This window comes from Haliaeetus albicilla, chromosome 23, assembly GCF_947461875.1.
Source record: "Haliaeetus albicilla chromosome 23, bHalAlb1.1, whole genome shotgun sequence".
NCBI lineage: Eukaryota > Metazoa > Chordata > Aves > Accipitriformes > Accipitridae > Haliaeetus > Haliaeetus albicilla.
In genome coordinates, this window is record NC_091505.1 from 25,762,504 (window position 1) to 25,786,415 (window position 23,912).

General features: G+C 47.0%; 1 protein-coding gene across 1 annotated transcript in view; it reads right to left on the bottom strand.

The window, feature by feature from the left end:
• Positions 1 to 23,912, bottom strand: part of AR (androgen receptor) — a 59,496-nt gene that overhangs the window by 8,223 nt on the left and 27,361 nt on the right. The window contains exons 2-4 of the mRNA XM_069811639.1: positions 22,695 to 22,846; positions 14,297 to 14,413; positions 7,257 to 7,544 (exon numbers count right to left, since the gene is read on the bottom strand). Coding sequence (XP_069667740.1) covers positions 7,257 to 7,544; positions 14,297 to 14,413; positions 22,695 to 22,846 — 557 coding nt within the window. The remainder of the gene's footprint in view (positions 1 to 7,256; positions 7,545 to 14,296; positions 14,414 to 22,694; positions 22,847 to 23,912) is intronic.

Here is a 23,912-nt window from a genome sequence, read left to right on the forward strand (position 1 = left end):
TGGTTTCATGCAGACTCCAGTTCTCCTGCGGCATTCCTGTTATGACAAGGTGGTCCACAGCCTAACCTCAGCTTGTCCTGGGACACACACACACACACAGAGCCAGGTGACACAACTGCGGTGTCAGCAGCCGGGTGCTCACACTCTGATGGATCATCAGAAACAGCCACAGCACAAAACTGCAACTGGAAGGGGAGAAAGGGGATCCCCAGACACACGGAGGGAATAAAGACCAGGTGAAAAACACAAGCAGCAAAGTGTTTTAAAGGAAGGCAATGACAAGTGGCAATAAATGACATCTTCCCCTTAAGAGTCTCAAAGATCTTCACAAATTGCATTTGAAGGCTTTGCAAGACCCAGTGAGGTGGGCAAGCATCACTCTGCAACAGACTGGGCAAAAAAGATACAGCAGGATGGGATTCAGTGACCTCCTGAAGTCCCGCAGGGTAATACCTCCAACTATGGGGTGCTGAACCGGTCCAGCTGCCCCAGCACCAGGCTCGCCCTGCCACGGCCCTTGTTTCTGGCACTGATTAGACACCCAGACCCGCTGAGTCTTACTGTGCCATATGCTCTGCAGTCACGACATAACCCCCAAGGTCTCCGCTCCAAAGCATTCACAATTACCATGTGTGACAGTATGTCAAAAGTAAGCGAAATAAACAGCTGATGAGGATTTGTTTGCTTTGTGCTGCTAACAGAAATAAATCAGCCGAAGGGGAGCGGGAGTCCCAGCGGCAATACAATTAACCAGACCACATTCTCCAGGCACTGAGGCAGAAACAAGCCCTCATTAACCAATTACCTCCTTTGGTACAATTCTGGCACTCAAGGAAATAAGACGAAAAACTTCCTTTACTTTCAACCCGTTAGGACTTCGCCAAATTTAAGTAAATGGATTTTAATGTGTAATGCTCAGAGCCAGCAAATAACCCCGACGCCTCATCACACGATTAACAGACTGAATACGCAAAGCATTTATCTAATGAGTATGAAAATGAATATGAAAACCTCTGCTGAATTGCAAGCTAAACAAAAATATCAATTAAATTCAAATTAGTATTCCCAGATGGTGGTTCACAGTTAAATCCCAGGCATGTTTACAACACACGCACAAACATCACCTCCAACACTGTACTTTTTTCCAGATACTTGTAAGTAGTCAAATGTAATCTGGTTTCAAGAAAGTCCTATGTTATTTCAATCAAATATTAAAGCAATTCTAACACCTCCAGTGTATAATTATAATCCATTGAGGCGAGCATCTGTCTCCTGCTTGGGAAGCTGTCAACTGCAAGTAAGCATAAGTCATACTTTATTGCTGATTAAACTTGCTTTACGTTTGTACATTTTCCTTTCAGTTTGCATGTCACCAGATTAAAAAACCAAAGCCTGCACACAAGTAGCGTCCTACTGAACCTGGATAGGTGATTTCTCGGCTACCAGCTGAACACAAACCTTCTGGCAGCCAGAGTGAAACTCGTTAACAGTACACGAGTATAAACAAGGCATCTGGGCAACTCAAGGACTTCAGAAAATCAGCCATATTTATCTCTAGGACATGTCTAAGTCAGATTTTCCTATTTAATTACAGTACCACATGCTATAAAAATACTTTCTATTTATCCAGTAAATTTGGTCAGAGATGAATTCACTGCTTAGTAAAATCTAAGCCACTCATGGTGACAGCTTCCTTGAATTTCCTCCTGCTCCATACTTGCCACAGGTCTCTTTCCTTGCCTAGACTTTCTGAAAAGATTGGAAAAATTTGAGTTACTTGAAGAGGAGCTGTGCTGCTGGCCCTTGTAGTTGAGACTTTGCAGTGAGTAGGCAGTGAGATGGTGCAGGGAATGCTCCCACACCGGCACTGAGTGATGACAATGAACATTTCATCAGTCTGCTACACACTCATCCCCCCGCAAACTGGCTGGTTCTTTCCCCTTTTTAAATTGCTCTTTGAAGGAAAACTATATCTTGTCCTCTGAGGGAATTAGCAGACAACGCTCTATTAAAAAACAGAGCAAACATGAAAGAGCAGATCGAATTGAAGACTGATGGCCAAAACTTCTTCCGTAGTTTGAAGGATGCTCTGGAGAAGGCTCAGCACAGCTCTCCCGCCAGGACAGCAAGGACACACAGGCCAGCATGTTCAGGGAAAGGAGCTCCTCAGGAAAGATGCTCTTAACCACACAGACAATAAAATCCTGTGAATACAAATGTATTTATGATGGCAGATGCTCTGTCTTCAGAAGAGATGCAAGAAATTCCCAACAAGAAGTTGGGCCCAAGATGTGCTGTAGGGCCAGAAATGAACTGCAAGCCAAGGCATGATGGAGAAGATGAGGTGGGGGAGGAAGAAGGCAAACCGGAGATCTCCGCCGTTTGGCTTCCCTCGTGCCTATATTCTGGGAGCGAGGCCCATAAATCCTACCAACAAAGAGGAAACCTATACTCTGTACGTGACTTGGAGACAGAAAACATACCTGTGAACAGCAAACTCTGTGAAATTTAACCCTAATTCTCACAAGCAATCCATCCCCCTCTTGCTGGGTTCAGCATCAATGGGATGAAGCCATTGGAAGCACCAACATCTATGGTAGAACCTCCTCCTTCTGCTCGCCCCATCGTAATGCTGCAAGCGCTGCCTCTGCCCCTGCAAACCAGCACCAAAGCTGCCTCCACAGGCGGCAGTTCTCATCTAGGACTGGCTTCCTCTTAACTACTGAGTATCACCTTTCCAACACATTTGTGAAAGTATTTGTTGCACCTAATCTTTGCTATGAAGAAAGATTTTGGTGCACTTGCTCATTACCTTGCAATTATGTTCACTAAAAAAAAAAATATTTGCGCAAGATTTATCAGTGTTAAGGAAAGGTATTTGAACACAACAGTTTTGTTGTTACAGGACTTAAAGTTTGCTTTCTGCTTGTCCACAAAAACAAGTTCTAGAAACAGTGGTCAACTTTTCTAAAAGGAATCACTGCTTCCAGTTTCTGAGCTGAAATGCCTTGAAACAAAACTGATTTTCAGAAACCACATACCTATCATTTTCTGTAAACCTCCCTGCTCCAGGCATCTTAGATGATATATGGCTAAAATCACTGTAGAAGAAAATAAATACAAACCTAATGCCACAACATATTGTTAAATTTTTAGTATTGGCATAGTTTGAAGACACATAAATGAAGATACCTTCTACAGAAAAAAATCATAGCAAAAGTAAAATTAAATGTACTGATGACTTGAAAAAGATCAATGCGTAACCTTTTTCTTGTTAATAATCTTACAGCAGCATAGTTTGGAAATAAATTCTTCATCTTCTCTCTTGATGCACTCCTGTGCCAGAATGATATCTTCCTAAGAGATCAGCAACTGAACACCTCACATGTTACCAGAAAGTAACACCTCTAATATAAACAAATATTCATTTTGTATCTGGAAATTTTATTGTCCAGAGAATGGAAAAAAAGATGCACAATTAATTGTATCCTTACAGTTAAAGGGTGAGTTAGATACATTGTAAGCAGTATATTTGAAACAGAAAAGCAAGCAAGTAAGCCATGGGCCGCAACACCCATAAAGCCCTAACTAATGGGAAGTACACAGAGACTTTGCAATAGCTCTAATAAATAGGTCCATCTCCCATGATACCAGGTGGAGTACTTCACCCGATCATGTGTGCCAAGTTGCTAAAAAGGCGAAGGGTGTTCATCTGCCTTACTGGCAGCAGAGACGCAGCCTGCCCGTGTCCTTCTGCTGCTCTGCTGTGAGGCAGCCTTTCCCCATACGCTTGCAGTCCGGTTATTTTTATTAGGCCGGTTTCCTAACAGCTTTGGGAATGAACTGAAGACTTTTCATTTGCTGCCAGATAAAATGATCTTTAAACTAATGTGTTTGAGTGCTGATCCAAATTAACTGTAACACCTTTATTGAATTTATGTATATGGAATAGGAAAAATACATACTCCTTCCACTTACCTTGAAGTAGACAGATTTTATGGATTTAATCAGATCTTTTAATTTTGTGTTTCAGCAGCTTTCCTGGCAAGCCGTGGTTATTTAATCTTTCCTTTCCAGGGAAATCAGTTTGATCCTATCTTCTCCTCTGCAGGATGTCAATTGCATAGGGTCTAAAGGGCCACATATCACACCTTCTCCGCTAGACAGGCTGATACTGCTACTGCAGGCAAGCAGGATTCAGAAATGCTCCTACTCGATGCAGCCTTGTTTCTAGGATATCACTGAAACCTCGCTGGAAGAAGTGCAGCAACACCTTGCTGCACATTAATCACTCTTGCTATACGGGTGATGTTGAATGCAGGATGCAAGGTTAATCATCACCTATTAACCAATATTAATCTATTGCCAGTATTATCAGGCTGAGGCTACCTCTATTACAGGTGCAAGTTCCCCCTCCTCCCACCAGCAGCAGTCACTGCCCTTTTACATTAAGATATATAAGATATGTATCTTAACTAACAGGCAGGGCTGCTTACACTTAGTTAAGCCAAAGCTTGTGCCAGATGTGCTTCGTTAATGGGGAAAGGGGAAGAGGGGATAACATTTCCACCCTGCCTGTGGACCTGCTGAGGACTACACAGCACTTCCAGCAGGCAGATGACGCCTGCTGTTGGGCTGCGTTGTGGGGCAGGCAACAGAGCAAGGTTTGCCTGCTCCGCACCCGTCAGCCTCGGGCACTGTTCCTACTCACCGCAGAGGCAGGCTGCGCTGCCACGATGCAGCGGCCGGTCAAGCCCTCCAGTCTGCTCCCGTTGCACCTCGCCAGCAACGGCATTCATTAAACAGCCTCCACTCTCCCAACAGACCGTCTGAAGATCTTTCTGTTTTGACAAAAACAACTGCATCCTGCTGTTTTAAATTGCTTGGAGTTTGTTTCCACTACTTCTGCCCCTGCATGCATTCGCCCACACTGCCCCTCTCCTGAGCCCGCCAGGCGCCAGGCTGCCTAGCGAACCTGCAGACCTGGGAACTAAAAACACCTGTGGCTATGGGGTAGGATTCTGCAAATTTACCCAAAAAGCGAGGCAGCCACAGTGCGCGCAGGGAAGGGCAGTGCCTGGGCACAGCTGCCCACCCCTGGAGCCGGCGCTGCCAGCTGCGCCTGGCCCTCGCCCAGCTCCCATGAAGCACCAGCACCGGAGCAGGCAGAACCCAGCAGTGGGTGAGATCCACCTTGCAGCGGCAGCTGGACTGCTGCTCGAGTGAAGGAGCTGCATAACACCACCTGGAGCACCAGAACAGCAACAGTGCTGTGATTGTTTCTTCCTTCCCTGGAAAATATCAGGAGAATGACTAAGTGGTGAATTTGCGGTTATTACTGTTGAACTCCAGCGTTGGCACATGTCAGGGAACTGCTGGAGAAAGACGGAGAAAACACACTGGCTTTGCCTCTTGCTCCAGGCACAGTGATGCTAATGGTCAGGCCAGCACCAGCTCCGCAGCCAGCGGGATGGGGAAGGCAGCCAGGCAGCATCCCACCACAGCCACCCAGGAAGAAGAGCTGGGCTCCATAAGGGATCCCCTGGCCTGCGGAGGGGGTGGAGGTTCTACTGCAACTACCCAGAGAGCGCTGACTGCTCAGCTGTAAAAATATGAGAATTAATTCTGCCCAGATGCCATTGCTGGCACAGCAGGCACCAGCCCCAGGAGGCAGCGGTGCAGCAGCTGGCACCGCCATGCAGCCACGCACCATGGGGTCAGAGATCAGGCGCAGTATGGGAGAGTAAAAGCCTTTGATAAGGGGGTGGTTACAATGAAAAATGTTTTTCAAAGCACTCTCCCTTTCCATTAGCACTAGTGCAGCTTTACAGCCTCAGCCCCCGGATTGCCGGTCTGGTTTCATGGTGTCTCTGTGTACTTTTCTGAAGAAATCTTGATGTCTGATGTAGATAAGCCAGAAGAGAAAGCATTATTTGTCCCTGGTTTCACAAGCTAGGTGAACCTTTTCTGACTCCAGAATATAAGAAATAGAATGGGCTACACTGCATTTAAGCATATTCATACTAACAGCCCTCCTGGACCTACCAGTTAGGCTACTTCCAGGAGGATTGCTAAATTTCTGGGAACATCAAACATCTAACTACAGTTCATCACCAGTTTTTGGCACATAGTGGCAAACTTACTTTGCCTCAGTTTCCTCCTTTGGTCATATCACCCCGTCCATAAAGAGTCGGATCCCTGCTTTCTGTGGCATTTCCTGAGGAACAGGCCCAGGGTGAGGATAGCAGCTTGGTATCGTCCCCGCACCCCAGTCTCAGGGATGCTAGACGGTGAATTGGATCCTTCTGCATCCAGAGTGATCTCAGCCTTCTGTAATTTCAGCTGGCATTCAGCTGGCAGGATTAGGACATGCAACAGGCAGCACATTACAGCCTGGTAACCTCTATGCTCAGAACCAAGGAGTGTATTCAATGGAACACATATATCACTAGGATGCGTTCATTTACAGCACCTGATAACTATTACTATTTGGAAACTTCTGCACCCTAATGTACTCCTGTACCACAACTCTGAATGCATCATAAATATATTCCAGCAGCCTGTCACACAAGAGCAACCTGACTACCAGGAAAAAGCCCTTTGTGATTTTGTATCTCTCTTTTGCTATTTTACAATTAATTGGATTGTGAAATACAAAAATAGTGAGGAAGGACCTCACCCATCTCTCAAGCCTCAGCTCCTTTCAGCCCAGCTTCCCCCATCTCACTTTCACATCATGAAGTGGCACACTTCTGATCCACCTGGGGAATTTACCCTTTTCACCACTTCATGCGGGTTATGGGACGGGGCTAATACCTGTTTAGAGAAGGCGTCTGCAGGTCTGGTGGACACAGGTCTGCAAGTGGAGCAAAAACCCTGCAGGGAGAGCGGGAAGAGAGCAAGACCCTGAAGCCCTGACCCGCAACAGCCCTTCCCACACAGGGAAGCAGACGCATGCATGGCGACACAATACTGTGTGCCAGGGGCTATCAGCAGGGACAGACCCAAAAGCACAAGTTTCAACATACTTTGTCACTCCCTAGTCACCCAAAGGAGACAAACCCCATGCTGCTGCAGCCTGCTTTACGGAGATATTACACAGACAGGTGCCCCAGGAAGATGCTCCCCCAAGGAACCATGTGATGGCGAGACACAAGCTGCAGACCACCTCCTTTGAACCCACCCCAGGCAATGCAAGCAGGGGGCTTTAGGGACGTGCCAGGGAAGGTACAGGATTTGTTAGGTTTTTAGCTCACCTGGCAAGGCCTTTGCCCATTTGACCACGTAGACCAGCTGCCTCTCCCCAAGCTCATTCAGGCTGGTCAGCAGATTGGAGAAGGAGTCCGGCTGGCTGTTGTCGTGGCCGGCACACACCACACCAGGCTCGATGGCCTCCAGGACGTTGAGGAAGATGGGCTGGCACTCATACCCATCAATGCGCGTCATCACCATCTTGGGAGCTTGCTCCTCGGTGGGGCTGGATGAGCTGGCTGCCTCCAAGTCATCTTGTGTCTTCAGGTTACCCAGCTTCTTCAGCTTGCGGGCTGTGGAAATGACACATTTTAGTGTAATGCTTGAAAATAAAAAAAAGCTTGAGGTTTCTTGGCCTCTAGCTCCATCACTTATATTTACAAGGAAAGGGAAACTGATGGCCAGCAGCAGCTAGTCCTTCAGGGCACACTGCCCAAAGAGTGCCTTGGCATCACAGACCTCACGTAAAGACAAAGGGGAGCACACACTGTGCAAGGAAATCCATTTGCTCGTTAATCTTACATGGAAAAGAACAAGCATCATTTACATCCCCACCTGTGACCGGTCTCACATTAACTCCCACTGAGAAATGGAGAAGAACTGGGGAAACGAGGGAAGAGGTGACTCGATTCAAACAACTACTCACATGCAATTAAAAAGGGAAGAAACACAAGCAAATAAACTCAGCAGACAGTCACGTTCCAGGGAAAAAAGCCTTTGCACTCGGATACTCAAGGGGGATTGTTCCATCCCAGCCCACAGTGGAACCGGGCTGCAACCAAGAGAAATACCTTCTCCCTGCCCGGGGCTCCTGCAACCCCTGATGCCCTCTAACCAAGCTCTCCCAGATGGGTCACTAGTCTACAAATACATTATGGAAAATACATTTTAAAAGCTAGTAGGTGGTTCCACAGCTGTCTCCCTGGAGCCTCCCCAGCAAGCCCACCAACGAGAAGACTCGAGAAGGGGTGGCCTTGATCTGCCAGCCAGCTTCAAGAGCAACATCAGTAGAGTGGGCTTGTGGGGCTGGGACTGCAGGCAGCCCACGACTGTGCCCAAGTCACCGTGACCAAGTGTCCCTCCTGTGCAGCTGGATCTTAATTACGGATGCTAGTCTGCTAGCAAGATACATCAGGAGCTTCAGATGCGTGACTTCAGAACTCTCGGAGAGTCAGTGTTCAGCCAATGTGGTACCTATATAAGGGTGCTCAGCACAACACAGGTTGGCAGGCTACTGCAGATAGGAACAGCTTTCACCCCTTACCAGCTCCAAAACCCCCTTATTAATTACAGAAAAAAAGCTGATTGTTTAATTCAAGTGGCAAACATAACATCAAACCAATTGTCCTTGGGGTTTTAGCTCCTTCATTACATGATACTTATCTCAAATCTCCTTTCAGCTGTAATTAGAAAAATAAGCAGCGAAACATAAAAATGTCAAGTTAAAGTGCAGCTTTGTAAATCAATTAAAAACGTTGATCTTTTAAGTAATGTACTTTGGATGATCTACTGTATGAGCAATTAAGACAGGCTGTTCTGTAAAAAAGGAGGAGAAAGGAGTGATAAAAATAAAAGAAAGCAACAGGAAAACAGGGCTGCAGTGCAGTGTGACATCCTTCGGCCATTGTCTGCTCGGGTGACACACCAGCCAGAGCATTGAGCCTCCCCTCTCCCAGCCCTCCAGAAGTCGCAGGCAGCACAGGCAGCACCACAATCCGGCAGACCCCGACACTCTCATCTTGAACCCCTGGCAAGCCGATCCCCCGGGACAGGTATGGCACTGCTCTCCCTGGGAGCTGCACCGGGGTTTTGCTCTCAACAAGCAGCACAGAAGGAGAGGCGTGCAGAACGCTGCTCCCGCATTTCCAAACAATGTTGTTAATTTGGGAAGGAGGCACTGGGGCTGACTCCACCTGAGGCAGAAACCATGTCTCATGGTTGTGCTTAGCACTGGACCTTTCGAGACAGAGTGCTGCTAGGAAAAAAAAGCTCCCTGGCTTAAAAGAAGAAATAAAAACCAAACCGTATCTTCCAAAGATAAATAATCAGTGCCCATAAGGTCCTGTGTGTAACTGGAACCAAACCCACACTGTGTAAAACACACACACGGTTTGGTTTAAATGTTAATTCATTTTTAAGAAAAAAAATGTATGTAGTACTGAAAGATATTGAGCGAAGTAAGAAGAGAGCAAGCAACCAACCTTGCTGGCTGTGAGACTGCAGCCATAAACCAAAGCCCTCTGTGTCAGAGAGCAGTGAAGGTGGATAACTGCTCTTATCAGAGAAGCCTTATGTTTGTGCTTTCCCGGAGCAGTTGTTCCACAGATCACTAAAATACTGATGTTACTAGATGAAGAAAAGCTTCAGAGGTAGAGTAGCTTATATTCAGTCACCTGTGCAAAAACCCTTTTTTGTGGCAGCTCCTACTCAGCAGCTACTGGGAACAAAAACAGAAATAAAAGAATAGAAATTAAAGACATCTGCTATGATTTTATTCTAGGATGAGCTAAGCTAGGCAGAAGTCTGCACTGAACTTCTCCAAACCAAGGTGGGATGAACCCCAGCATGTGTGACTAAAAACAGGTGGTTTACCGGCTTGGCTGTCAGCAGGGACAATAGCACTGGGGAAGCCTCGAAATGCAGCTGCTGGCACAGCACCGCCTGAGTCACACCCGCAGTGTGCCTGCAATTTGGCTTGGGGTTAATTGAGAAAATACCGTACGTATTTGAAACACAGCTTAAAGGACATAATTATATGGCATCACGATCAAATATTTGCCAGCGCAAGAATCCCTAGGGAGCACACTGTACAGCAATTATAGGAGTGACACACATTAAGCAACTTAACCTGCCCACCCTCCTGCCAGGCGTTCCTGAAGCTGGTGAAGGAGCGCTCTGGGCTCCAGCACTGATTTTCCATGAGTGCTGGACCCGGGGAAGTTCTGGGGACCTGGAAGAAAACTGCTTTTGCACTAGCAATGACAGAAATCCTGCCAGCCCCAGGCACTGCACGCTGATTTCAGCTGCAGGTGAAATGACGGAGAAGCTGAAACAGGACTTGACTTACATCCTGTTCTTTCAATTTTTTATTAACATCAACATGTGGCTTGTCAAAACCAGATCTTGTCAAGCTATCAATCTTTTCTGGCATGATAATTTTAGTTGGTAATCATAATAGTACTGGTCTAGCAGACACGTTTAAGAGATCTGAGTCAGTCTGGCCCACAAAAGTTAAAAAAACTCAAACAACATAAAATTAGATGGTACTGCTGAATTATTTTAAATCATTCATCTCAAAAGTAATTATAAATGTTGAAACAATGTCAGACAGGTTTATTTCTTATGAGGGTTGTTCATGGCCCTTTGCTAATGAATGTCTACATTCATTCCAAAAAGAAAATCAACTTTCTACTAAAAAAGTCTGTATGACAATGCATAAATGGGAAAACCCTAACGAACATTAAGGACTGAGTACATTTCACTGTAAGTAGATATATAGAGCAACTGAAAAAGTGAGCCATGTTCAATGAATGTCAAACTCCATCCTCACCAGCCTGAACTCGCACCAAAAGCTGATGGACAAACACAGAGGCCTGAGCTGGCAGGATAGTTCAGTGGACACAGGACTAACAGGATCCTGTGGCATGTGAAGGAGGAAAACACTGGCTGGGAGAGCATCTTACCACCGCCTTTAAGCACTGATGCTGCTGACCCTAGGAAACTGTTATTAGACATTCACCATACAAGGGAGGTGTGCAGACTGCAGAAACCATAAGAATAGTAAAGACTAGAAACACACCTTGGAGTAAGGAAGTAAAGAATTTTACCTAGGTGGCTATGCAGAAGGCTAGAGGGTTATTAAGTCACAGTCAACAAATACCCACAGCAGGGACAGAAATTCAATAAAAGTTTTTTTTCAATCTAGCAAGAAAAGCCGTAACAAAGATCCAGTTGCTGGAAATCATGAACAAACAAGATGAAAAATAAGGTACATCTATCACAACACTGAACATAACTAACTACTGCAACTGCATGGCAAAAAAATGTGTTAAGATTCTCCACTGCTGGAAATGCTTACATCGATATCAAACGCTTTTATAAGACATGAACTCTATTTTAACCACAGAAACTGGACCTGAATTAGGACTAAATACAGGTATGCCTCAAGCCTTGGGCTTTCACAGGCTACTGGCAGTTACTACACTAGTCTTCTAGCCCTGCCATCAATGAAATGAACTGAATTTTACATGTTTGGGAAGTTTTGCCGCAAAACAGGATGCACACAGAGTGCAGCCACTTGGCTGAAGGTGCACAGCAGATGTCCCATAGCACAGGCGGGCTGCCAGCTCTGGCCGAGGGCAGAGGTGCTTGGTTCTCACAACGGGAACAGCCTATGGGACCTCACATGCCACGACTAAAACACACTGGCAGCAAACAAACAGGAGGTGCCTTAAATCCAGAGCTCTGCAGTTCAGCAGGAGTTGTGCTGGCTGAGTGATGTGCAGGGTCCCGACTGGAGCAGGACAGAGGGGTCAGGATGCCCATGTGTGCATGGGGGCTGGCAGGATTCCTGCAGCCGTGTGTGCAGCGGCACGCTTCCCGTGCACGGGGGCTGGCAGGATCCCTGCAGCCGTGCAGGCACCTGCACTTGCAGTAGGAATTGGTGCTGTGGGAGAAGGAGGACAGTGCACCAGCAGAACTGAGCACATGAAACCGGCATTATCACTTTTTTTTTCTTTTTTTTTTTTCTTCTTTCTTTTCCCTCTCTTTGGCTTTACAGTGTTGATCAGGAGAGAAGATTCTGTTTAATGGATTTCAGCTTGCAGGTCAGAGTGATCTCAATCGATAATGAAGTGCTACAACATATTGCCATTCTGTGCCAAAGCAGACTCCTAAATAAGGTATTCAGTGTGTCACCTCCTCCTCCCATTAAACATACTGAGAGCTGGAGGTCTGCTGGTCACAGGCGGCTCTATTATACCCTACAAATGACTGGTAATTAACAAGCAGTTAAAAACAACTGTTTGGAGCTTGGAAGCATTTCCAAATGCTCTGCCTCTCTACTGTGGGAGAAATAACTGTGGACAAACTCATAGTGTACATGTTTTTAACAATTGCCTTTAAACCGACACTCAAAACAAATGTAAAACAGACCAGGCAGAACAGGTCAGGGTGACCCAAAGAGCTTAAGAAAAAAAAAGGCGGGGGGGACACAACTATCAGTATTAGCATTAATTTTGTCAGTGTGTCCTGCAGAAGAAGGTTACACTGATGTATGTCTTCTCTTGCTTAAGGAAACTTCACCAGAAAAAAGCCCTTAAAAATAAGAGCATGCTTGTTTTGGATGGCATTATGAAGCCCTTCTGCTGGCTGTGGATCAGGGAGCTGGGTTTGGCTCCTCATCCCTGTCCCCCAGCTTGGGAGCCCAGCAATCCATGGGCAGGATGACGGCGGCGGCCAGGTCCCGACCCCCCCAGGTGGACAAGGGAAGGGTCCCAGAGGAGTCTCCCTGCTTCCCCGGGAAGCCACGGCTACGAACAGCCACCAGCGGCCATGAAAATTACTGTCCTCAGGACAAGAAGGCGTGCGGGCACACACAGCGCCGGGCCAGGCTCCTCTGCCCTCACTCCCTCCCAGCGGGGCTGGATGACTGGGGCTGGGGGCAGAACTGGTGAAGCAGATACTGGGGAACTGAGATGGAGATAGCTGTCTGTTAACTTCCGCAAGCAAACTGCCTGCTTGGTCACATCAGGTAGACTGGGCACCTCCCTGGTGCTCCGAAATCATGGTGTGCCTTTGCACATGCCCATACGCATCACTCCCAAAGCGCTGCAGCAGCAGCAGCCTGCCATTTGCCGACAGCTCGCCTGCAACGGAGGGGGAGCCTAAGTGAAGAGTGGTCAGAGCCAGCTCATGGGACTGATGTTGTGAGGTTTTAGGACTGCATTACCTTTTGGGACGTTTGTTTTTTCTCCTTGCTACCGGGAGGAAAGGAGCGAGCTGCACGTCTCTCCATCCCCCTGCCAAGAGCTGTGTCCCCACCACTCAGATTTACTACCTGCTGCTGCAAAAGCAGAGGGGAGAGGCTGACTGCTGCCCTGCCGACCGGACATGCTTGTTGGTACCTGAGCTGTAACGACTGTTCTGGGGACAAATAAAATTAAAAACACTGCTCCTTGATGAGCAATAAAGCAGAACCATTTTGGTAGCGAGTTCTTCCACACAACATTCCAGCAGCCTAGCAGCTCCGGGAGGCTCTGCCTGTCCCAGCAATGATGAAAGTATTTAAACTCAAATGTTGGCACATCTAACTAGCCAGAGCTTCCCCACTTCCCTCTGCACTGTGCCTGATGCTGCCAGTGCCCTTCCTTTCCGTATCACCCGTGACTCCCCTCCGCTTCGCTGTCAGGGGCCTTTTCATCGTGGGTCAGGTCCATCAGCCCCGTTTTTCAGGGTATTTTCTTCCTCACTCTTCATGTCAAATGAATTCAAAGATGAGCCACCCAGTGATGTACATTGTAGCTCTAGATTTTGAGCACAAAACCTCAGACTTTGGATACGGGCACTCTGTCATGTTTTGGCAGAGCTACAGGTTTTGGAACAGAGACAAACTGTAACGAGTATCTTTACCAGTGATACAGGAGCAACTTTCATTCAGCAAAGAAAAATACTGGGGCTGTAATTTGTAAAGAAAAATGCCCCTTTCTGCCTGGGAAATATCATATTAAAATGGGAGTGCTCTGTTCAAAGAGGCTTTGGTGTGAGTGAGAATCCAGCTAACCTGGCTGTTTACATTCTTTCAGATTAACAAGATTTTAAATTAAGGAAAGGAATATTTCATGAAACTCAAACAAAAGTTTAATGAGATTCACAGTTTCGGTATTAGAAACCTGCAAGTGTTTCCTGAAGCTCACTACGCTCCATCAGCCTCATTTTTTCAGCCATTTACTGACTAGAAATACACCAAGTACATTTGTTATCTGCAGGACTAGCCCAGCTGTCCCAGCCCATCGCAAGGACCCAGGGGACATTATCCAGACAGTACCTCCGAGAGTCATCCCAGCTTCGTAGCACTTCCGCAGGCGGCAGGACGGGCAGTTTTTCCTTCTGAACTTGTCAATGGTGCAGTCGTTCCGGCTGGCACAGAGGTATTTCTGTTTACCTACAAACATCAGAGGAAACAGCAGATGGGTGGTGGGTACTGATCAGACCAGGTTTACAAGGAGAAATGGACTCACACTTTCTCAGTATCACCAGGGTCACTGACATCATGAGAGGAGAGAGGAGAGAAGAGAGGAGAGGACAGAGGAGAGAAGACAGAGGACAGAGAGAAGAGGGGAGAGGAGAGAGGACAGAGAGAAGAGGGGAGAGGAGGGAGAGAAGAGGACCGTATCAGTGCTGGTTTCCCAGTTCAACCCCCAGCAGAAGATTTATGTTGGAAGTTGGTATCTTTTGGGAAAACAGCACAGTTATTCCTCTGCTGCTACAGGAGTGGTTCATCACCAGATATCACACTTTGTACGAGAGCTGGCTACCCGAAACACAGACACTGGTCAGTGCTGGTTTGCCATACTTAGCACCCCTTCTCTGCCTGCCCTCCCCACTGCCAGGCAGCACTGCTCCTCTTTACAGGCACACGGCAGAGGTTTTCAGACCAAGATGTCCAAGGAGGAAAATCACTCTGCACTGTGCAGCACAGCAGACATAGTCAATAAACAGCAGTTAAAAACTAATGAAATATGGATTATTTGGTTCTCATTCTTTAAATGGCATATATCTATTGCTTGACTTTTTGCTCTGATGAGCTGTTTTTCTCCCAGACCATCTTCAAAATGCAGCCTGATCCTCCTGCCACAGCACTTACCCACAGTTTGCTGAATATAGTCCCCAGACAGTGGCCTTCCCTCTACAACCAAAACTCTCTTTACAGTGCTTTTGGGGGCTGACTTATTTTTTGTGCCACCCATTAATGCTAATTGTTGTCTGCAGGTTACAGACAGGGGTTGGGGAACTGACAGCATGGGGAGCTACTGCCCCACAGGCTCTGCCGCCATGGGTCTCATTGCCAGGCTGGCACCAGTCACTCTGTCCCCTGGGCTGCACTCACAGCCAGCCAGGAGGAAACTGGGATCAGCAATTCCCTGTAAGGGAGACCCTGTGCAGCATCAGGTTTAGGGGGGCTTGCAGAAAATTCAGAAGTTACTTATTGTCAGACTAACTGGTATCTTAGACTCACCTTTCCACTTGTTCAGAGAGCAGCCCTTAGAGCTCCAGATTTCAGTTTTTTTTTTTTACTGCCTCATTTGCTAGACATGCCAAGAATGAACTATCCTTCCTGACTCATCACTTGTTTTCTTGTCAAGTCTAAACACGTTTACTGAATCAGGATTTATCTGATGTTCTTCATACCGTTCCAAACTAAACCGGTCTCAGTAAATAATAGAGCCGTGCACCTCACAGCCTCTGCATAAGTAGCCTACATGGGAAATCAGTCTACATCCAGTTTAACCTTTATTCATCATCCTGCAAGTGTTTGCTTTCTATATTCTTATAGGAAGAGCCCTTTGGAGTCATCAGAGATCCATTAAAAGGACACGGTTGGAATCTAACCACTTAATGTACCGTTTTGACAAGAGATGCACCAATTTCGGTGCACTGATTTAACAACTCCCCACCTCCCACGCACACATCCACAACTTCTGAAGATACTGCAATCAGAAAAAGCAGCACATTTTTAGCAACCCAGTATCATAGACCTCACTGGCACCGTCTGCTGCTTGCCAATTGCCCTTCCCAGCTCCAGAGAGCAGCTTGGTTTCCTGCACCCTGGGGAGCAAGGAGCCTACAGAAGGTCCCACTGCTCCTTCCCGGCACCGGCCTCCAGCAGTGCACGGCTGCAGCTTCGCTGGCATGACTGGTTGCCAGCTGCAAAATCCCACCTGCAGCTTCTCATCACAGGCTTGCAGAAAAGTCATTATAAGGCTCAGCGTATAATCAACTCCTCACACTGTGTGCGCACAGGGCTACACCAAAGGCTTGCAAAAAATACCATATGTTTGAACTTCTTAGAATCATCCCCATTAAAAGCTGATCATTACACAACTGCCAGTGCCTTAGCCGTTAAGACTGGAGACATAATGGGGCAAGAGTGCATTACCTGCAGCACATGGTACCTTGCTAAATCCTTTTTACACCGTTCTCATTGGCACCTCTTCTCACCCCCCTCCCCTTGCTCATTACCAGTGTTAAGGACACTTAGAGAAGCCTCAGAAGCAGCGATTACATCAAATCCCGGAGAACACAAGCACCATCCTCCCTTTCAACAGTTCATTGAGAAGGGTGAGTAATAAACAACTTCAGCTGAAACTGGGTTACTTGGAGTTATTTTTGTGCTATGGGAAATGAGTGCTGAGGCCATACTCCCTCCACGCGACCTCTTTACGTGTATATATCAAACAAGAATGGACGCCCTACCTTCTCAGGCATGGGCATGGAGAGCTGTAAGGTGATTTTGCTCTCCTTCCCCTCCAGCTGCACTGCAGGATTCCTGTCTTGTGACAATGTCTGACACTGGGATGCTCCAGAGCCAATCAAAACTACCACGAGAATAAAATGGCTGGCCTTGGGACTACCAGGAAGGCTCAAGCCCAGCCCACGGGGCCAACTCAGTCTCTGGCCGAGGCCATCAGGCTGCCATGAGCAGTGCTGCCCCAGGAGCATCCGCAACCCTCCTGCTCTCCCCTCACCCTTTGGCTCCTGCTCCTTCCCTATCTTACCTCCCTAGTCTAAACTACAGCATTTTTGCAACAATAATAGCTCAAAATCTTTAAAAAGGTCAAGCTTCTCCTGTGAATGGCTTTAGCAAGGGAACACGGCACAGTCACTGCCCGAGCCCCCCAAGGACGCTCCAGGGTCAGGCACAGCTCTATCTAAATTCCCCTGCCAAGGGGAGGAACATCCACCAGCCCCAGCCCCCTTATCTCCCCCAAGCTCCGGGCAGCATCCCGATGTGCAGGCTCATCCCTCATCCCACTCTGTCCCCCCAGGCACCCACGGGCACCCACAGGAGGAGAGCAGGGGGACGGAGGAGATTTGGAAACGCGGTTCAAGCCTTGCTCAATGAGGCAGCCATGCTGGTTCCCATCAGCTCTTCAGCAGCATCCACCACCTCTCACACTGCTGGGAAGCGACACAGAGAGGGAGCGATCTCCAACCAGCTGAGACCAGGCAGGGTGCCTCAGCACCTGCTGGCCCTCCTGGATCACTGGGCACAAAACACGCACATTAGAAGGGTCTCTACAACAACTTTACCTCCCTGCTGATGGGCTCTGATTAATGCAAGCTTTTAAGTTGCAGTCAAAAACTCACCCCACAGTCATGGTACAGTGATTTTGCTAAAACAGCAAGGGCCTGCTTCCTGGTTCACAAAATAAACTCTTTGGGGCAGGAACCAATTTTCTGTTAACTGTACATGCATAGTCTGGCACTGTTTATTTTAAGCTGTCAGCCATTAATAAAAAGGGAAACAAATGGTCATGCAATGGCTATTCATGAGTCTACTTTTGCTCAGCATGAGAATAAGGTGCTTGCTCATCTTGTCCTAATTCCAGGGATGTAGAGATTCCCCTTTTAATTACTGGAGAAACTCGGTGCCCTCATCACTGCTATCCCCAGCAGTGGACACAGTTTACGAATAGAACCCATGACCTGGGAGAGGGACCACACTGTGTCACTACCCCAGTGAAGCCAACCGTCCTAAACGCCTGCACTCGTCCCCTCAACCATGGAGAACCGTGGGGGCCGGGACGCTCACCGCCCCGGGATGGACTGACACACTGCCGGACCAAGCATCTCTGGTGAATATGCCAGCAATAGCAGCTCCTCTGCTCCGTCTGCACCGGTGTACACCATCCCTTCTCTCCAAGCTGGGAGCATGCACTACTTGACACGGACATGAACGGCTGTGTCACCTGAGCACAGCACAGGTGTATGGAGAAGGTGCCACTGGCTGTAAAAGCCCAGAGAACAAGGAAGGGTGGCTGGGATACAGACAGGTTCCATCTGTCTTAAGTAACTCCTCATATACAGAGACTTCGTTTTAATTTCAGGATAATTTACTGTCTTCATTTAAGAACAAGCTGAGACATTTGCAATCAGCTGTTCTTTACTTAAAGATAAATGCACTGTTTTTTCTTTTATTGAGTTTAACACTGGAATGATTTTTTTTCTCCTTTTCTTCCCTGCAAACAACAGAGATGCTTTCTTGTGTTACTCCAAAGTAGAGGCTCTTGCTTTGCAAACCTGTAAGTACAGGTCTGAATGTTAAAGATATTCTCCCTTTTTTACCCAGCAGTCCTGCTCTTTGCAAAGCCAATCACCCAGACTGTCTTTACAACAGGGATGTTGGCAAGGTGTCAGCCTCAGATAATCACCCACTTGACGACACCGCAGATGTACGCCCAGAGAAGACCCCTCTCCTTCCCTGACAATCCAGATACTGTTTGACATGTATGTAGGCGAGAAGTGAAGTTACAAAGGTACTCAGCACCCCTCTGCTACGTCAAACCAGCACAGGAACCCCAGGAGATCAGTCTGTGCAACTGAGGCTCTTGCAGACTGCTGCAGTTCCCCCCTTCAATGCACACCACGAATACACTGCTGTACCACTGCCCCCTTTGCTGGGAACACCCCCCGCCGGCTCGGGCTCCCTCCTGTGCCACCTCACAACAGGTGGAAAGATGCTTCTGTCGTTACCAAGTCCTCCTGCTCATCACCTGGGACTGCAATGAACATCATGAGCAGAGGGGAAGAGCAGTTCTCCGGTCTTGACTAAAAATAAAGATTTATGGAGAAAGATTAGTTGCTCAATTGAGAGAAATTATTTAACTAAAAGCCTGTTGCCACATGAGTTGTTGTGCCTAGAGTAGCTTTCTCTTCCAGAAAGCAAAGTAATCTACGCAAATGTCTGGAGTAAGATTTACAATTGTGAATGTGAAAACCCATTAAATGTCTTTTGGAAGAGAGATATATCCTTGCATTTCAGGGCACAAACCAAATTCTAACAGTTGGGGGATAAGGCCAAGCTTTCTGAGAACACGAATCCCCCAGGGTTTCATGTAACCACAGGGTCTCTAGTGCTCTTCTGTAAAAGCTCTGGTCCCCTTCGCTGTCACCAGCTGGGCTATGGCAAGAGCTGAGCCTGCAGGTTTGGTGCTGGGACCGCTCTGAAGTTCCCACTTTATGCCCCCATTAGAAATAATCAAAGAGGGCACAGCTATGAAGCTCTCAGAACCAACACTAAGCCACTATTAATAAACTACCTTTGCAAAGTAATTTTCTTAATAGTCACCTGTATTTACCAGCAGACTAAAGAAAACAAAAGGAAAGCATCCAGCCCCAGTGACACAGCGCAGGCTTCAGCACTGGCTCCAGTTCTTCTTTCCTGGGGCAGTGACTTCAGCAGCCTGCGGCAGCTGGGAAGGCAGTCTGACTCTGTGGGAAGAGCAAGGGGAAAGCTCTCTGGGGAACCAGAAAGAATGGTCTGCAAGTGAAAACATTAGCTAGCCAGAGAAATGCAAGCATGGAAGTTACAGATGTTGGCAAAAATGAGGCTGGCCATCTTGCAAGTGAGGAAGTCCACATCATGGCTGAAGAATCTGCAGGGTGCATTTAGAGCTGGCCTATATATAACCTGGACATCTTGAGAGTGTCTATAAATCAAGACAGCTGACAGAAAGAGATCAGGAAAATATTTATGTCTTTTCTGTTAACTCATCCAGCATCTTTCTGGGAGAACTGGTTGGACTTGAGCTTGCAAAAAACCTCAAATCTGTCAAACATTTTATCAAAGCAGGAGTGATCTGCTCTACTGGAAACCACATGAATACCTCAGCGTGTTTCAAAAGGGAAGAGGAATCAATGTCATAAATTTTGGTTTTTTTTTTTTTTAAATCTTTTCCCTTTCTAATCCCTTAGAAGGCACTGTATGTCTATAAAACTTTCTTAAATATCCCTGAAATTACTGCCAGGTAAGTTCATTATTATATTAGGCAAAGAATAGGATAAAAGAAAAACTACGTGTCTAGCTATTCTCCACTCCCTCTGAGGTGATCTGCTTGTGCTGCTTTTCAGGTCCCAGTCCATTGCTTCTCCTACCCAACAGAGGCTGCTGGCTTACAACAGTAACATGAAGGTAACGGAGGCAGAAGAAAACGTTTCTTTTTTCATTGGGAAAGCTTTCTGATCTGCTGTTGTAAAAAGTCTCCAACGGTGACGTAAGGTTTTCAGAGATGCATTTGATGGACTTTAAAACATGAGAACACACTGAAATATCAGCTTTCAATATTGCTCCTCCACTTTAAGAAGGAAAGGTCTGGCTGGAAAATGACCAAGTGTTAGGATAGAAATCACCACCTACAGCTATCCTGCGTTCAATATTTATAAAGGAGTCTGATTTATTGTCTCTTTCCCAAAATAAAGACTCTATCCGTGTACCTCAGGGTAATATAAGATGAAACTTCACACTCAGGCAGGTCCCCACACACTGCTGCTGCTCCTCACTGCAGACGCACTTCGCTCCACAGTCTCATCTAGGGGAAAGGCAAAGGGCTGCTGCTGCCCAATCCTACTGCAACCAAACCTTTCTAACCCTCTGCAAGACCTCGAGGCTTAAAAACTAAGAAGGGGGCATAAATACCATTTAAATTACTGATGCAACACAATCGGGAGAGGGAACACCACCAAAGCATATGATCGAGAGCAGCGCAAGCAGCCCAGGCTGCCTCCTCTCCCTCAGCAGGCATCTTGCAGCCCTCATCCACATGCCCGCTGCCATGCCGGACAAAGCCCACCCTGGTGTAAAAGGAGGAGCACTGCTCGGGGACTTGCCAGCTGACAAGGGGTATTTCATCATCAGTTTCTCTGACAGAGAGAGCCAAGACTCCACTTACTATAAATCAACAATAACTTGCTGACTTAAACAAGCATCTGTTATTTACTCTGGCGGCACAAGCCAATCCATTTGGTCTTACACAGAATTGGTGTATAGCAAAGAGACATAAGTTTAAATGACTCACTTTGGAAAAATATGCCAAGCTTATTATCTATTAGTATTATCTGACTGTCTTATTAGAGCAATGGGATGCTGTTGTCCTCTATGGCACAGCCCTGATTCTTCCTTGAACCAGTGCTGTCAAATTCACTCCTGGCATGCATGATGAATGAGGGAAGACACAACTCTGAAAACGTGCAGGATAATGCTAGAATTAATCTAGAAGCAGTGCTCTGACAAGGGCAGGTGAGCACCCATCAGTTTGGGACCTCCACTCGACAGAGGGGTGATGTAAGGTGCGGGAGGGGAGGGTCACAGCAAGGCAAGCCAGAGACAGAAGCCTCCATCCCCATCGCTGGTTGCCAGCTGGGAACCGCAGTGCCTCCCTCCCCCAGGGATGCCATGGCCTGTAACACTGACTGCCAACAGTGTGCCGGTGCACCGAATAAATTACGTTAGCACTGAGGAAGAATGATGATTTGTATTGGTTCATCACTCCAGAAAACAAGTCAGATGTGTGATTTACAGGCACATTACGTTACTGGACAGTTAGGCTTCCACAATAGCGACTCTCACTCTGCTGCCAGGGAATCACGACTCTAACTGTAGTTAGAAACCAGACATTGGTGACCCACAGCCCAAGGAAACAGCTGGGCTAGGTCCTTCTACATGCTAATTACCAAGGAAAGATGGTGCAAAGACTATGGACATGAAGGAGAAGTTGCTTTCTCAAGGGTTGGGGAGAAGGATCATGGACACCAAGGTCAGAGCATGGCTCTTGATGGACAGACAGTTCTGCCATTTTGCAGGTATTGAGAGAAGTGATGCTCTGAAAGGGATATAAGAGAGGAAAAGCATCCCCTAAATTTGGAGTTCTGGGTCTGAGATCGCAGGAGGGCTGATGGGAACTTACAGCACACTTGGGAATCAACAGGAGAAGCAGGAACTGACTGCTCCTGGGTCTCACTAGGTCACTAAGATAATTAGGCATTGAAAAGGATTGTGTTTTGGCAAACTGGTCTGGCTACTTTTTGAGGGCAATCTGTAATGTGGAACGACAAACATAGGACAAAGAAATCAATTTATCCTTGAATTTTCTCCTTTACTAGTTTAAGAGACCTTAGAAACCCACCACACTTTGTCCCCACCACTCCTGCCTCAGTTCCCTTGGCTTGGCAGGCTCCCCAAAGCAAGGCTGCTTAACCTCTTTCAACAGGAGGAAAACACACCATGACGCTGCAAATGCCTCCAGCACTTGCATGTTAACAACTCGACTGCTGATGAGAGAACTTGTGTCAGTAGCATTTGACACTCTACTTTGAGGCTACTTTGGTAGAGGAAGCCAATACTTGGAGGTGAGAGTGATGTTCCCTCCTCTCTCTGTACGCATTACCTTCAGCCGCCCGCTTGAAGAAGACTTTGCAGCTACCACAAGTGAGGGCTCCATAGTGGCACCCAGATGCTTCATCTCCACAAATCAGGCAAGTCTTTTGAGGTGGAAAGTAATAATCAATGGGCAAGACATGTTCATGGCCAGTCTCCAACCTGCAGCGTAAAACAGAAAGAACAAGGGAAAGGGTCAGCAAATGAGGTTAGGATGAGCTATGGGTGAGCGCAGCGGATTGGGGTTTGGGAGAATGTTCATGGCAAAACCCAAAATTTCAGTGATGGGACAAGCCAAGCACTGATCAGAAAGGAGGCAAGCAACGACTAAGCCAAACCTTGCTCTGACCACACAGAAGATCATGCTGGGGTGCCCCTCCTGACACTGCCCCTAGGTACAACATGTGACAACGTGTGACAAAGTACAGGCATAGTGACAGCACAGCCTAGAAAGAGAAGACAACTGGGACCGGCTGTTGCAGCTTTCATGTAATTTTGGGTTTAATACTGAGGCTTGTACATCAAAAAAGGACTCTGCATGCTCATTAAGCTATGTAATCCCACTCCATTAAGGTCACTGTTGTCACTTCACTACAGATTAATTTATCCTTTTGATTCTTAATTTAAACAAATTAATTTTTCCTAAGCTACCAAACTCCCTTAAGCTACTCTTTTCTTCTTGCTTTTTTATCTTGCTTGTTTTCTACCTATTCCCTCTTTCAATACCCAGCAACGGCTGGACTGAACCTTCTTCCAGGATGCCTCTGGTGAAAACATAAAGCATTTGCTGTGAATGTGTCCCAGCAGACTCCTGTTTATACCCATCCCATGACTAAAGGCACTGCCCCTGCGTCTCCCAGTCACATGGAGTACAATGGGATAGAGCCATCAACAGCCCCATGGGCAGAGCATGGGCACTGCCAACCACTGAAGGGTGAAAACAAACCTCAGAGCCAAAAATAAAAGTTTCAGGGTCCGCCATATAATAACTATGATTAAATGCTGGAAGTGGGTCAGTGTGGATTACAGAACTTCACATTTTCCACTTGCCAGCTCAGTAGTCCAAAAGACCTATTTTGGGTTTTCACTCTGGGTAGCTGGAACTAAGGATGGGGACGGAAATCAGCTGTTAGCATGGGCAGAGTATGGACTCCAATGAAAACCTGGGGCCATCTTTGACTGTTGCTGCTTTCCCCAACCCCCAGTTTTGACATAACCTCTTCCAAGT